Below are 15676 nucleotides of genomic sequence, written 5' to 3'. Positions count from 1 at the left end.
TGTTCTGGAAAGATTATAATGATTCAGTTTTTCTCAGGCTATTACATAAATTGGGGGATAAATCAAATGAATAATGATATTGGTGTGGTTGAGAATTCAGCTTTTCGACATGCTTAGAAAGATACAGATGTGTGGTTGGTAAAGTTAAAATGCTGTACTTTTAAGTTTGAATTACAAATAATAGTATGATCTCATGATGTATTTTGTCCAGTATATGCTTTGTCCTTTATATGTACGTGGTTGAATATACCGTACACACACACACTTCTAAGTAGACCTAGAAACAATGACCTACCTAATAGCAACGAGCACCCCTAAAGCATCCATACTCCTACTGAAAGAAACAGGACTCCCAGGAAATAAAATGACTGCATCCAGGTCAGGGCAGGAAATAGACAGTAGGAACGTGGAACATATCATACCAGGATGCAAACATAAAGACAGACATATCTGTATCTCTTTTCTTTCTGTGTATGTATATGTGTACTCAGACCCCCTGTAACCATGAGTTCATACAGATATTTCCAAATCCATTTGAACACCAGAGTTTATTCTCATCTTGTTCCTTTCTGAATTTGACTGGATCATGTCAAAAGAATTCAGGAGCCAACGTGAAATTTCCCAAAGGAAAAAGAACAACAGCAGTGGGATAAAACATAGCACATACATTTAAATGCATAACCTCATTGTGTTCTTTAAAAAGTAAAAAGAAAACTCTTCATTGGTCACTTGGAGGATGTTATTTTGGAAACTGGTTAAATAAAGAGAAAGAAAGGGCCCCTGGGTGGCTTAGTCAGTTATGCATCCTGCTCATGATTTCAGCTTAGGTCTTGATCTCATGGCTCATAGGAAGGATTGAGCCCCATGCTGGGCTCTGCACTCAGTAGGAGTCTGGTTAGATATTCTCTCCCTCTGCCCCTTTCTCTGCTTGTGTACTCTCTCACTCTGTCTCTAAAATAAATAAATAAACATTTATTTTTTTTTAAGATTTTATTTATTAAAAAAAATATTTTATTTATTTATTCGTGAGACACACACAAGAAAGAGAGGCAGAGACATTAGCAGAGGCAGAGGGAGAGAAGCAGGATCCATGCAAGAAGCCCAATGTGGGACTCGATCCTGGGTCTCCAGGATCACGCCCTGAGCTAAAGGCAGATGCTTAACCACTGAGCCACCCAGGCATCCCATAAATAAACATTTTAAAGATAAAAAAAAAAAAGAAAGAATCAAGCATTTAGCTTGTGTTTTCTACAGGAATTGAGCATCAGAGTAACCAAAAAATTGGTGAGGAATTGTAACCTCTAATGAAATAGTGGATCTAGCAAATGATTATCACTCTGAAGAAAGATAACCAGACATCATGTGCCTCCTGATGGAAATTCAAAAACCACCAAGAAACACACTTGCCAAAAATCAAATCTTAACCTGATCAAGTCTCAAGATACAGCTCCCAGTTTAGAGGAAATACAGGGAACAGAGGAACTTGTTCAATGACATAGCCAGAATGCTGATGGCAGTGTGGATTATGAGAAACTAGAGGACAGAAACCTGGTCTCTCCAACAAAAAAAGTTGCATTGAGTGGCATTTAGGTGGCTCCATCGGTTGAGCTCTGACTCTTGATTTCAACTCAGGTCGTGATCTCAGGGTCATGAGATCAAGTCCTCCCTCGGGCTCTGCACTCAGAGTTTTCTTTTCCTTCTCTCTCCCTACCCTCTCTTTCATGCGCTTATACACACTCTGTCAAATAAATAAAAATACTTTTTTAAAAGGTTGTATTTGAAAAAGGGAGAAGTCAAAAGCAAGGAGTATCTGTAGATTGAAAGAGAATTGAGACAGATCAACCCGCTACAACATATGGGCCCTATTTACATCTATCTATCTATCTATCTATCTATCTATCTATCTATCTATCTATCTATTTTAGTCAGAGAGAGAGAGAGGCAGAGACACAGGCAGAGGGAGAAGCAGGCTCCATGCACCAGGAGCCCGACGTGGGATTCGATCCCGGGTCTCCAGGATCGCGCCCTGGGCCAAAGGCAGGCACTAAACCGCTGCGCCACCCAGGGATCCCCCTATTTATATCCTAATCCAAAGAAGCAAACTTAATATGCCTATGAGATAAGTAGGGAAATTGGGACACTGGCAAGATGGTTTATACTAAGTGTTCATATTTTGAAGTGTGGCAGTGGCAACGACAAGAGTCCTTGTCTTTTGAATTATATATTGAAATACATGAAGATGAAACTATAGGATGCCTAGGATTTGCCTCATAAGTCTTAGAGGATGGGGGCATAGTAGAGATGAGAAAGGATTGTGCATAAGAGGTCATTCTCCTTTTCTCTACTTTTGTCTATGCGTGAAAACTTCTTTCTAGTAAAATGAAAAAGTGAAAAAACTGGTGTTGCCAGCTCTGAGGGATTTGCCCAGAGAGCAGGACAGCATCCGAGGAATGAGTGGCAACACTCAGACCATAAGCTGGGGAGGGTAGGAAGCTGTGTCCTTCTTATCACTTTATCCCAGCATATGGTAGTCACTCAATAAATAATGGTATGAAGAAGTGAGTGAGTTTGAAGGGGCAGATCTGGGTGAATTTTGTTCCAAAAGTGATCCCATGACTTATTAACTGTGAGAGCTGGCCACTTACACCACATGGTATTTGAACACTTCCCTGTTTCTTGAGCTGCTGCCATTGTATCTGGTGACATGATGTATACGACCTTCCTTTCTAGGCTCAGGCCCGATGTCATCGGATAGGCCAGAGTAAGGCCGTGAAGGTATATCGTCTTATTACTCGGAACTCCTATGAGCGGGAAATGTTTGACAAAGCCAGCCTAAAGCTGGGTCTGGACAAGGCTGTTCTTCAGGACATAAACCGAAAGGGCAGCACCAATGGAGTGAGTATGACAGTGCCTGCCCGGGGTCCTCAAGGAGCACTCATCACACAGCCTGGGCCCCTCTAGAGTCTTCCTTCCTACAGCTGCTTTAAGATTCACTTTCACTAAATTGAGTCAGGTTGTATGTCTTTTTTTCTGAGTCCTTCCCCACAGCAGAGGATAATTCAGGGTCAGGTGTCTGCATTTTACAGATGCATAAAGGGAATCTAGGCACAGTTATGGGGTAGAATTGCCCAGCGTGCAATAATGTTTCAGTAAGCTGAGTTTTTAACCATGCTTATTAGAAGTCAGTAGATCTTAACACTTAACACTCTAAACATCTATTGTCACCATGACTTATCTCATACTCCATACTTTGAGCTTCCCGAGGTATAATGGAACCTATTTTATCTGTATCACCCATGGCCCCTAACAGTCCTTGGCATATTAAAGATGTTCAGTGCATGATGGTCAGTAAAAAAAAAAATGAATAATTAACAGCTTGCAGTATGGTAGTTAATAAAAAGTCTTTTTCCCCCTCCACAGGGATGAAAAATTGCAGCTAAGATTCCTAAACCGTATTAAATTATAGGCCAACAAACCAGAGTATCTCCTTAATCTCTGGACTCAGGGCATCAAAGGTTGGGAATTAAAACCTTCTAAATGAGTTGTCTTCAGTCCAGATGTTCTATATCCTCTTAGCTATGCATATGTTGCTAAGTATAATACTTCAAGTTACCAGTGCTGGGAGTCATGGAATTCCCTTTTGTGATGGATAGAAAGAGAACCAGATTCTTAATTAGAACCAGGAAAGAGTGTTTTGAACTCCTATTTCCTGTTTTCAACAAGCAGTTGAGAAGATCTCACTTGGCACAGGATCCTTTCTTTAGTTGAGAAATGACATCATTTCCAATACTCATGTATTTATTTAATAACGAATAAATCATCATTCTTTAGCTCATTTAGTACATCTGGAGGTTTTTAAAAAGATACAGACTCAAACTAAAACATTAAATGGTGCATAGTTTCAATGGTTTGTGACATTCAATAGTAACCAACGTCCTGAGGAATGTTGAGGCCATCAGGTCTTGTGCTGACTTTTATTCCAGAGCTCCGTATAGAGGATTACCTGCCGGCCCTCTCCATAGTTTTTTTGAGCATCTTTATCTGGGCTTTAATTTTCTAAAACTTGTGGCCCATATCTTTATTCTTCTGACATGTGCAGTTAGTGGAGGAAGCGTACACTGAATCATGAGGGCAGGTTTGAGGCTCTTTTTCTCCTGTGCATTTTCCACTTTGTGAGTAGCCTTTGGTGACCTGTCCAGGTACAACAACTCTCAAAGATGGAGGTAGAAGACTTGCTCCGGAAAGGTGCTTATGGAGCCTTAATGGATGAGGAAGATGAAGGCTCCAAGTTCTGTGAAGAAGACATAGACCAGATTCTCCAGAGAAGAACTCACACCATTACCATCCAGTCCGAAGGGAAAGGGTCTACTTTTGCCAAGGTATGGCACTTTTTCTCCAGAGTCTGTGTTGGAGTGGGAGCAGAAAGAAAACTATTCTTTGATCTTCGTTGACCAAGCTTTGTTTTCTCTGAATGCACACTGTTGAGATTGTCTGTACATTTTTTTGTGTGTGAGACTAAAAATGCAGGTTCTTAGGGGGATTCTGAGTAATGAACCAGAAGCTGTATAAAAAAGAAACATCACTCCTGTCATTTGATAGCTGATCTTCAGCAGACAAGACAGACACTTTAGTTTATACTTTGCGCCATTCACTGTTCACAAAGACTGCTCTGACACTTTTGAATGGTCATCTGGATTTCCTTGTAGAGCACTACTGTCCAGATCCTGAAATTCCAATGAGCATTCCATTCCTCAAACTGAAGCAAGTGTTTTTGCTCATATCATGAGAAAAGACATGTTAGTCTAGATTCCCAGCTGCTAGTCTAGATGCCTCTTTCCTCTACCCTTCAGCTTACTGGATTTCAAATTCCAGCTCACTCTCCAGTGTTTCTGACCACAGGCTCTGGATGCACTGTGGCCTGTTTGATTGACTCACATAGGACTTCTTCAGTAGGACATCCTGTGCTTTGTGGGTGCTACCCAACTTAGTGCCTTTCCTATAGTATACATGTGTGAAGATGGTGAACTGAAAGAAAAATCCCATCTAGGAAAATTGGAAGAAGCAACCCTTTTGTAGGGAACTAGACATCAAGTGACACATTGCCACTGGAAAGCAGAGGCTTTCCTTCTGCTTCCAGTTTTCAGTTCCAAAAAATGATCTATACATTGAAATTGTAATTTCCTTACCCAAGCTTTCGAAAAGAACAGTCTTGAGATTTTCACATTCACTTGGGAGGCTCTGTTAGGGGTTTCAGTTTCAAATGCAGTTGGAGGACATACTTGAGATTCTGATATATTTGAAATAAGTCAGGTGGTATTATCAGTTTGTACTGTGTTCAAGTGTACTTTATTGACTTTCATCATCTCCACAGGCTAGCTTTGTGGCTTCAGGAAACAGGACAGATATTTCCTTAGATGACCCAAACTTTTGGCAGAAATGGGCTAAAATAGCTGAACTGGACACTGAAGCAAAGAATGAAAAGGTATAGTACTGAGAATGTTGTGTTCCATGGCAATTTCTCTGTGTCTCATAGGATCATAAATTACTGCACAGCTCAAGTCATTATTCACTCCAGAGCTTTAGTCCTAAAATGAGCTGCTATATGTAACATACTTAAAGTATGCCTGACACATAGAGCTCAATAAATGTTCATGGTTACAATTTCAAAATGACCTAATGGGACAAGCAGTCTGCTAGACACCTGGGAAATTTGACAAAGGCATTTAGAACTGGAACTGGCCACACACAGGTCAAGTTCAGCCCTCTGACCCAAGCCACCGTCCCATCCTTGCCATGTGACTATTTTGCATCTGCTTCAACACTTCTATGAAAGAGACTTTGCCTGTGACAGATACTCCAGAGGAACAAAGAAGGGTTTGTTGGCCTCTCCTCCATTCTTTAAGTATCTCGAGTTTTCCTACTACTTCTTTCTTTTTTTTTTAATCTTTATTTTTATTTATTAATGATAGTCACACAGAGAGAGAGAGAGAGGCAGAGACACAGGCAGAGGGAGAAGCAGGCTCCATGCACCGGGAGCCCGACGTGGGATTTGATCCCGGGTCTCCAGGACCGCGCCCTGGGCCAAAGGCAGGCGCTAAACCGCTGTGCCACCCAGGGATCCCCGAGTTTTCCTACTTCTGAACATGAGAAAGAGAATAGCCCTGGAAGGCATCCAGAGTCTGACATCAGTTCACCTATGACTATGCCTCTGATCAAGGCAGTTGCCCCACTGAGATAAGTGAGCAGGACATGTGACAAAAGGAGGTGACGTTTTCCCCTCAACAGGGTTGGCAATAATTGTGAATACACCTGCCTAGCCTACAAGGAGACACCCCTTCTGTGTTCATCTTGTCTCCCCTTTCCTCCATCTCTGGCCCTGTCACTTCACTCCAGGATGCACACACGTCACTTTCTACTTGTCCTCTCTGGTGGCTGTCGAACTTCCTTGGACCCACAAGCCCAGGAGACAGTCCCTGCTCGTATCTAGCTGATTCAGTAACCAGCACCCAGCCTTAACTCTTCTGTGGGATCACCAGAACACTCAGTCCAACCTCTTTCCTTAAGTATGTAGTCTGAAGTCCCTTGAGTAACCTGTTAAGTAACTCCTGTTTTACAAGGTCACAGTCAAGAAGTTACTGTGTGTGTGGGATAGTGGGCAAGAGTGGAGAGAAAAAGCTCTTGTTCTAGAGATATTTATAAACCAGGGGCGTGCAAGGTGGGGAGCAAGGTAGCAGGGTACGCCACAGCGTATCTGGGCTATACAGACAAGTATTTAGGAGCTTAACTGAGCTTTGGGAAGAAATATGGGGGAAGGAAGGAAGGATAAAGAACAGGAGGTAGTGGGGATTGGGAAAGAGGCAATGGTTTTGGCACAGCTGCTGCCAGAATGAGCTGAGGATCCTGGGCTGGGGATTTTGTCTTCAATGAAAGACAAAAGGTTAGGAGTTAGTGCCCATGGAAAGCAGAGAGTGAAATAGCAAGAAATGTGTGTGTCTTCAGAAAGTGACTGAACAGATGGATGTGTCCAACTCCTTCTGCCTCTAGAGCACAGGCTGCCTCTGCATGCCAGGCAGAACAGCTGGAGAGTATCACTCCAGCCTTTCTTGGCAAGAGCAGACCACTACTCTGGGCACTGGGAGGTCTTACTTGCCATACCTGCTCTGCTAGCAGAACTGCAGAAAGAGCAGATGGTGGTGGACAGCAGTGGGGGCTTTGGGGAACATGCCATTTCTAGTGAGTCTCCAAGAATCCCCTCTGCTTGTCATAGACATGGCAGGTGTACTGGGAAGAGCCTTTCCTGCTGGAGGATGAGGCCACGTGTGGCTCTCTGCTGGATGTGTCCTCAGGACCCAGGACCAGCCACAAGATGGGCATGTTTATTGTGATGGGGGTAGAGCAAAGGGAGACTCTCTCTTCACCCGATGTTTCTGTTTCTAGGAGAGCTTAGTGATTGACCGGCCTCGAGTGAGGAAGCAGACCAAACACTACAATTCCTTTGAGGAGGATGAGCTCATGGAGTTCTCAGAGCTAGATAGTGACTCGGATGAAAGGCCCACGAGATCTAGACGCCTCAATGACAAAACCAGGCGCTACCTCCGAGCTGAGTGCTTCCGGGTGGAGAAGAACCTGCTCATCTTTGGGTGGGTATTGATTTTGCCTGTGTGTTGTTTTCCAGTCCCTAAGATTCATCCAGTTTGTCTCTCCAGTCACCTCTAAGAATTCCAGGCTGATGGAGGATCTGTTAGAGTAGGAGAGAACTGTGCTTTTTGCCCATGGCCCCCCTCAGTCATTGTACGCTCTGCTGCCATATTGTAGACGTGCCATGATTTTCTCATGTGCTTGTCACAGCAAATCTCTGTTACTAATTTGCTGCCTGGTACTGATTTCCTGCTTTCCCCCCTCCAAGGACGTATAAGGAGTCCGCACAACAGATGTTAGAGTGAGGGCATGATTCGTGCAGGGCTCTGGTTCTGGTAGAAGTAGAAGGTTTAGCTTCTGGGAGCTCACTATTGCTTTTGATTATTGCAGCTGGACTCTCTTAATTCCAAATCTATTCCCTGCTCCAAATAGTTTCATCCCTCCCTTGTTAACATTTGAGTGACTATATGAAGCTCTTGATGTCCAGGTCACCTTAATGACTTGTGGTGTGCTACTGCATGTGGTCCTTGAAGGCCTTTCAGGGCACAGCCCTTGAAGTGATTAGTAGACCCAACAGATGACGAGAAGCACTGTTGGCTCCTGTTTGTCCCGCAGTGTTGAGGGCATGCATGGCCCTTCCTCCCTCCAACGCCCTTCTGTATTTCTACTCTCAGCTGGGGCCGGTGGAAGGACATCCTGACTCATGGGCGATTCAAGTGGCATCTGAATGAGAAGGACATGGAGATGATTTGCCGGGCCCTGCTGGTATACTGTGTCAAGCATTACAAGGGGGACGAGAAGATCAAGAGTTTCATTTGGGAATTGATCACACCTACCAAAGATGGGCAGGCCCAGACCCTCCAGAACCACTCAGGTGAGCAGTGACAGGGCCATGCCTGAGAAGTGGGAGCCCCCGTGTGCTCCCATCCCTCTCCCTTGTTGCCCCAGGTTGCTGTGCTTTGGGAGATTCCTCTTTCTCAGGTATATCTGAAAATGACAGCTGCGGGAGAGGAAGAGGATTCCTTCAGTTCTCCCTCAGACTCATCCAGTATTACTTAAAATGTTTTGTGGAAGTACCATCGGGCCCTCCTGAGGTTTCCCACGTGCGAGGCCTGTTCGCTGACCTGAGCATCACAGGGCTTCCTCCTCTGAGCTGGGGTCACACCATGTGCTCTGTGGTGTTTCTCTTACATTTCACCATTCTGTCCCAGTCCTGTCTGTGCCTTTTCTTGTGCTGTGCTTCTCCTTCCCTGTGCTCGGCCATCGCTCACCTTCACATTTCAGATCTAGTGTGCCTTTTTTCCTGGCCAGATTGAAAGTTCCCTGGGGGGCACAGGTGATATTCTTGATCCACATGGGTAAATTCTCACTGCCTGACTGAGCAGTCCTGGAGTTTACTGAGCTGGGGGCCAGGCATATCTCCCCACTACTAGCACTGCTTGGTGGGCCGAGGAGTGGGGTCTGTCATCCAGGGCTACCACACACAGCCCAGCTGCCTCTCTGCAACCCCAGCCCAGCTCTGTTCTGTCCCCTGTGTTTAAGCTGCCCAGGCTCATCTACCTGCCTTTCTGTTTCAGGGTTGTCAGCTCCAGTCCCCAGAGGGAGGAAGGGAAAGAAGACCAAGAACCAGCTGCTGCTCCCAGAGTTAAAGAATGCAGATTGGCTGGCCACCTGCAACCCCGAGGTGGTCTTACATGATGATGGCTATAAGAAACACCTCAAACAGCACTGCAACAAGTGAGTGTGTCCCTCCCCAACCCTGGTGGCAGCTCCACATGGACTGTCTGGACTCCTGGGATCCCCATGGGGCTATGGGAGACCACTCAATGCTCCTATACCACCACGCAAAGTCTGGAAAAGCAGAATGTGTGGTCTAAGCTGGGTCAGGATCCCTTCACATAAAGCTTGTCTTACTCCTTTAGCAACATCTCCTCTCCCCCAGAACCTGGATTCTCTACTAATACAGCCTGTACCCCTGAGGGTTTTTCTGACCCAACTCTCTAAATCCAGGCAGAACACTGGTGATTTCATTATTCTCTCTCCTTCTGCCCCTGAGGTCACACTAGGGAGAGCAGGAGACAGACTTTAGTGGCCACTGCTCTTGGCCTCCCCCCTCTCCCATGCCAAGTTGCTGCTGCTGCTTCTCATTGGCTGTTGCTGCTCAGGGCCTCCAATTGTTTGACACACATGCATTTGAGATGTATCCATTATATCTCTAGGCCCTGGGCTAACACCAGGCACGGGGAGGAGTGCAAAGGAAACAGTGACAAAAGATGAAACTGCTCTTGTGCAGTTTAGTTTGGGGAGGTGGGGCACCCAACCACCAAGCAGTGACAAGCTGCACCTGGATACTTGCATCACCTGGTATAGGGGATCCTTTAGAACTTAGAGGGCCCTCGGAGACCCCCTAATCCAGCTTCGCAGGCCTTGTGAGGGTGATCTCCCTGACGCTCCCACCCAGCAGTGAGCAGGCCTGTGCTGCCACAGCTCTGGTTATAACCATAGGATTTAAGCGATAAATAAGAGCTTATTAACTTCTAAATTAGTATGTTTTGATAAGGTTTTCTTTCTTCCCTGTGTCATCAACCTAATGGTCCTGTGGTTGCGGTTGGGTTATGTTCTTTGTCTTTTATGAATGAAGCCTGATCCTTTCCCTTTGTCTCTCTAAACCTTTGGACGGAGGCCTCATGCCCACACTATAATAAAAACTGCACAGAGGTACAGCCTCTTTGGGACAGTAGTTCTCAAGTTGAGAATATAAGGGCACATGGTTGATGGTAGACCTGCCTGCGGCAAGACTCGGTAGCATGTTCCATGTGACTGACTTTGAGTCACCATGGAGGGGACACACAGAGGGGGCAGCCTTGGTAAGAGGACTTGTAGGAGACCTTGCACGGCAAGCTAACTGAGGATTCTCTTGTACATTAAGCATCCATCTTTCTTGAACAAGTGACATGCAGTAAAAAATGATGTTTGGGGAGAAAAACAATCTGGCAACAGCAAGATGGAGTGGGCCAACCTAAGGCTGAATGACCATCTTGGAGAGTTCTGTCATAATTTAAGTATTGATCATGAGGACCTAGCGGAGAGTGCTAACCATAGAATTGGGGAGAAAGGTCAGCTGTGAAAGATGTGACAAAGGAATAATGAATACATAACATGTGATAAGGAATACATAAGCAGCTAACTCCAGGATTGTGAGCTTCACTGGCTGGGAAGCTAACAGTGCTTGGTCCAGGACAGAGTTAGAATCCTTACATCTACTGAACGAGGAAGAGCAAAACGAAGGACTCGGGTTTTGCCCTGCTAACTTAGAGCAGTAGCATTTGGCTGTTCATTCACAACTGCATACATGGGTGTGGAGACCTGAAAATAGGCTGAGCTGGAGAGGTTGGTATAGAAGTTCCCCTGACACCTACACAGATGATCACAGATAATGACCAGAACCGTTTTTTGACCTTTGAGGAATATCTTAACATTTCTGACCACCACCTCCAAGACTTTCCTGAGAGCATGCCTGACCCTGGGAATTGAAGAATGCAGTAGGTGTACCTGGCTGGCTCTGTTGGCGGAATGTGCAACCTTGATCTCGGGGTTGTGAGTTTGAGCCCCACGTTGGGTGTAAATTGCTTAAAAAACAGAATACAGTAAAGTGTTTCTCTGAGTTTAGAGAAGCTATTGTTTATTATCCTGATCTAATAGAAACTACTGTCCTCTTGGGCAGCCCCAATGGCCCAGAGGTTTAGCGCCTCCTTCGGCCCAGGGTATGATCCTAGAGACCCAGGATCAAGTCCCACATCGAGCTCCCTGCATGGAGCCTGCTTCTCCCTCTGCCTGTGTCTCTGCCTCTCTCTTTCTCTGTTTCTGTCATGAATAAATAAATAAAATCTTTAAAAAGAAGAAAAGAAAGAAAGAAAGAAAGAAAGAAAGAAAGAAAGAAAGAAAGAAAGAAGAAAGAAAGAAAGAAAGAAAGAAAGAAAGAAAGAAAGAAAGAAAAAGAAAAGGAAGGAAAGAAAAAGAAAGAAAGAAAGAGAAGGAAGGAAAGAAAAAGAAAGAAGAAAGAAAAAGAAAGAAGGAAAGAAAAAGAAAGAAAAAAAAAGAAAAGAAACTACTGTCCTCTTTAGTTCTGGCTCAGCAAGAGCCAGAGACTCTAAGCCAGCAGAGACTCTGCAGCTCTTCCCACTCAGTATGGAAGTTCTGTGGGCAGTACCCTGACAGGGAATCTTGAGCCTTCCTACTGATGGGAGCTTACCATTTCTCAGCAAGGCTCATTTAATTACCAGATGATTCTAATTAATTATCCTTCTGTATATTGAATCTAAAATCTGCTTCCTTGAAACCTCCACCCATTGATCTTGGGTCCTGGTTTTGCCCTGAGGCACACTGAAGAACAGGCAGACTTTTCAGCAAAACTGGACTGTGAGCTTTTAGAATTGTAGGCTCTGTGAGCAATTGTACTGCCACTTCAATATCAGGTATGGGTTAAGACAGGCTGTGAGATCGGGACTGCCTGGATTTAAATCCTGGCCCTCTTACTATGAGCAGGTGCATTACTTGACCTCTTTATGTCTTTCTTTCATATAGAAAGTAAAGATGATATTAGTCCCATCTCTTAACACTGCTATTTGGATTAAGGGAGCTAACACATGCTGCCAGTAGTAAGCACTCAAAGTGTTGTTTGGTAGTGGTAGTAGTATTATTTAGGGACAGGAAATTGTCAAAAGAACTTTAAAAAATTAAAAAACAACTGCCTCAGAATCAAGCAATGAGTCAGGAGAGTGGTCATCCATTTGGGAGTGGGAGTAGTGACTAGAAGAGGACCCAAGGAGCCTTCTGCTGACATGTTCTGCTTCCTTATCTGGGTCCTGGGTTCACAGATGTACTCAGTGTGTGGAAATTCATCAGGCTGTATGTATATCTAAAGTACACTTTCTGGGGATCCCTGGGTGGCTCAGCGGTTTAGCACCTGCCTTCAGCCCAGAGCATGATCCTGGAGACCCGGGACCGAGTCCCGCGTGGGGCTCCCTGCATGGAGCCTCCTTCTCCCTCTGCCTGTGTCTCTGCCTCTCTCTCTCTCTGTCTCTCGTGAATAAATAAATAAAATCTTAAAATAAATAAAGTACACTTTCTGAAGTATAGTTCATATCAACAAAATGTGGGGTTTTAGGGTTTTTTTCCAAGAAAGCAATCAAGGAAAGAGCAATAATGCCACCCAAATATTAATGGGTTTTGTTTGACTAAAGTAAGGGTATTACATACCTGCTCCATTTCTCCTTCCCTTTGAGTTTAGATGTCAACTGGGATTATCCTCTCATTCAGGGTGGGTTGCCCATCTGTCCCCTGAATTGACTGGCTTCTCATTTGGAGAAAAGTAAATACTATTCACTTTAAATTCTATTCCCTTCTGTTGTAGATATTACCAAATACCAACATATCTCTGTTTAGAGAAATAGAGACAGCTCTTTCATTTTCAGAAAAGCCTTCCTGCAGTTGGGCTAGATCTAAGCAGGTAGGAATACCATACCTAAGACCTCCTCATTCCAGTTCCTACTAAGGAGGTCAGCAGCTATTGTCAGCAAGATAGAAGGATTAGTGGCTTTTATAAATTCTTAGAGTTCTTATTGTCTGAGCTTTAAAAAAAAATAAATCTCAAAATTATTTGAGTTGATTGACAGCTGAGGTAAGAAATGGCATACCGGAAAAATAAGCATGTTCTTTCCATTCTTAAAATTCTAATTTTGTGTGTTGCCACCTACTACTTGAGCCCACGGTGGCACTTTATGTATTTTTTAAAAATTATCAAAAATAACCTTTCCTCCCACCTCTGATTCCCATTTCCCCCTCCAGAGGCAGCCACTGCTAACCTGGTTCTTCCAGGGATATTCTGGGCATGGACCAGCTTAGGTGAATGTATAGCCTCCCTAAAATAACATACATTTTATATACTGTTTGTGCTCTGTGCTCTATTTCTCTCTTTTTAAAATAACTTATATGGAGATCAGTTCCTGTTTATGTAAATGGACCTTTATTTTTAATAGCTGGCCTTTACTCTTGCCTAGTTTTTAACAAGTTACAAGTCCTTCTCTGTATATGAGGCTAATCGAATATGAAGCATCTCCTTGGATAACTTCTCTATGCCTACCCTTACCTTCACCCTGTTTCTGAGTGCATTTAGCCTTCCTCACCCTCACTCACGCCCCACCCCCACCCCCACCCCCGGTCATCTTCTGTACTGTAATTCCTTCCTGGTTGGCCTCTTTTCACAATTAAGATGCTATAGGCTTTTCAGGAACAGGGCTAAATGGCTTAATTATGTGCCTCACAGTACCCAGCACGGTTGCCCAACAAATACTTGCTTAATTGCCTTGTCTCAAACAGTTTGGTGCCTGTCCTTGGACCTTGAGTGTGCTCTCTGCAGAATCCAGGGAACTGAGCACCTCAGGAGAGAAGATGTGATTATGCTTGGGCAGTATTGCCATGAAAAAGACTTGTAAATATACATTTTAACTACATGCAAGTGAAACTAAAAACAGCACCATTGAACATGACCTACTCTTCAGTAAATTAGTAAACTGGTAACCAGCTTCTTGGAGGGCAGCACTGCCTGAGAGCTCATTGTTGAGGGGTGGGGTACTGACTACTCTTACAGACCAGAACAGATAAGTGTTTCTGCTGCTGTCCAGTGCTTACAGGGTGACCTAACAGATGACTAGTGAGATACATTTTTCTGTGTAAAATGGGGATAATCACAGTAGCATCTGTTATTAGTACCTTGGGTTTTGTTTTTCTAGTGCTTTCAGATATTATTTCACATCACTAATGACATAGGAATTCCCAGAATTTCCTTGTGTCCACTTGGGGGTGACAGCCTATAGGCAGCTCATGGGTTCTGACACATTTGCATTAATGTGTTTACCTTTCACAGGGTACTTTTGCGAGTCCGGATGCTCTACTACCTAAAAGCTGAAATACTGGGAGAGGCAGCTGAGAAAGCATTTGAAGGAACCCCTGCCAGGTAAACCAAGTCATCCATAGCTCTCAGTGCTAATGAGCTGCCATAAGGTACTTGTTCGTGGAGATGGACAAAGCTGCCTGTGCTTTGAGAGGCCTATGTTTGCACCCAGCCTAGGGTCAATTACCTACATGGTGGAACAGGCAGGTCTCTATCATGTAAAATAAAGGAGAAATCTTTCTCCACAGCACAGTTTTCGGTGAGGTTTTGAGTTAGTTTGCTTTTCTTAATGGTTTTGTAATATTGGTTGGAATAGTCATTTCTCTGCCTTAACTAGTCATTCTGGGATGAGTATTCACACTCTGAGTCATTGTGGGTTGAATAGTCATACTTTGATACGTTTGGTCCAACAGGTATGCACTAGGCATTTTGCTCAAAATCCCACTCTTGGCCGTAGTGCTCTTCCACATTTGAGCAGTTCTCTGTATTTGTTAATCATACTGATAATACCTGATACCCTGTTTGATTGTTTGCACCTTAGTTTTGTAAACTAGTGTTTCCAAAACTATAGAATCCTATGGGAATCTCCCAAGATTTCAGCGAATGAGGCCACCATGCTCCCACCTACCACTTGATGAAGCCAGACAGCCTCCTTCACCTTCCCCAGACGCGCTGTTTGCTCTGGCCCTTTTTGATGCCCATCATTCCCAGAGAAAACCAGAAGGAGTGATATTTCATCTTTGCTTTGGGATTACCTGTGGCCAAGGTTTCTTCTTCCTTTTTTTTTCCCGTTAAGCAGTCCTAATGGCTTTAGTGGTCATGAAGGCACTGGAAAAGAGAGAATATACTTTCTGTAGTTACTATAGTCATTTTTAATAGGTATTGGGAGCTTGAGTGCTCTGGTAAAAAGATTCAGTTCATGAGTCATAGAAATGCAGCAGAATTCAACATGATCATTTCTGTCAGGTGTTACCTGGCAGAAATAATCTACCTCAGCTTCCTCATCCCACTATCAGATGCTTTCTTAGACCATGTAGATGGAAGGAGACCATGTAGATGGAAGGAGCTAGGTATAGCACAGAGAGT

General features: G+C 44.1%; 1 protein-coding gene across 6 annotated transcripts in view; it reads left to right on the top strand.

Moving 5' to 3' along the window:
- The window catches only part of CHD6 (chromodomain helicase DNA binding protein 6), a 203653-nt gene that overhangs the window by 142984 nt on the left and 44993 nt on the right, over positions 1 to 15676 (top strand). For all 6 annotated transcript variants that reach the window (XM_025470093.3, XM_035705853.2, XM_025470092.3 and 3 more), the window contains 7 exons: positions 2731 to 2895; positions 4200 to 4379; positions 5372 to 5482; positions 7438 to 7640; positions 8313 to 8512; positions 9216 to 9375; positions 14564 to 14653. In XM_025470093.3, the coding sequence (XP_025325878.1) occupies positions 2731 to 2895; positions 4200 to 4379; positions 5372 to 5482; positions 7438 to 7640; positions 8313 to 8512; positions 9216 to 9375; positions 14564 to 14653 (1109 nt within the window). The remainder of the gene's footprint in view (positions 1 to 2730; positions 2896 to 4199; positions 4380 to 5371; positions 5483 to 7437; positions 7641 to 8312; positions 8513 to 9215; positions 9376 to 14563; positions 14654 to 15676) is intronic.

This window comes from Canis lupus, chromosome 24 (genome assembly GCF_003254725.2).
Source record: "Canis lupus dingo isolate Sandy chromosome 24, ASM325472v2, whole genome shotgun sequence".
Taxonomy (NCBI): domain Eukaryota; kingdom Metazoa; phylum Chordata; class Mammalia; order Carnivora; family Canidae; genus Canis; species Canis lupus.
Note: the sequence above shows the minus strand (reverse complement) of the source record. Positions and strands in the feature narration are given on the sequence as shown.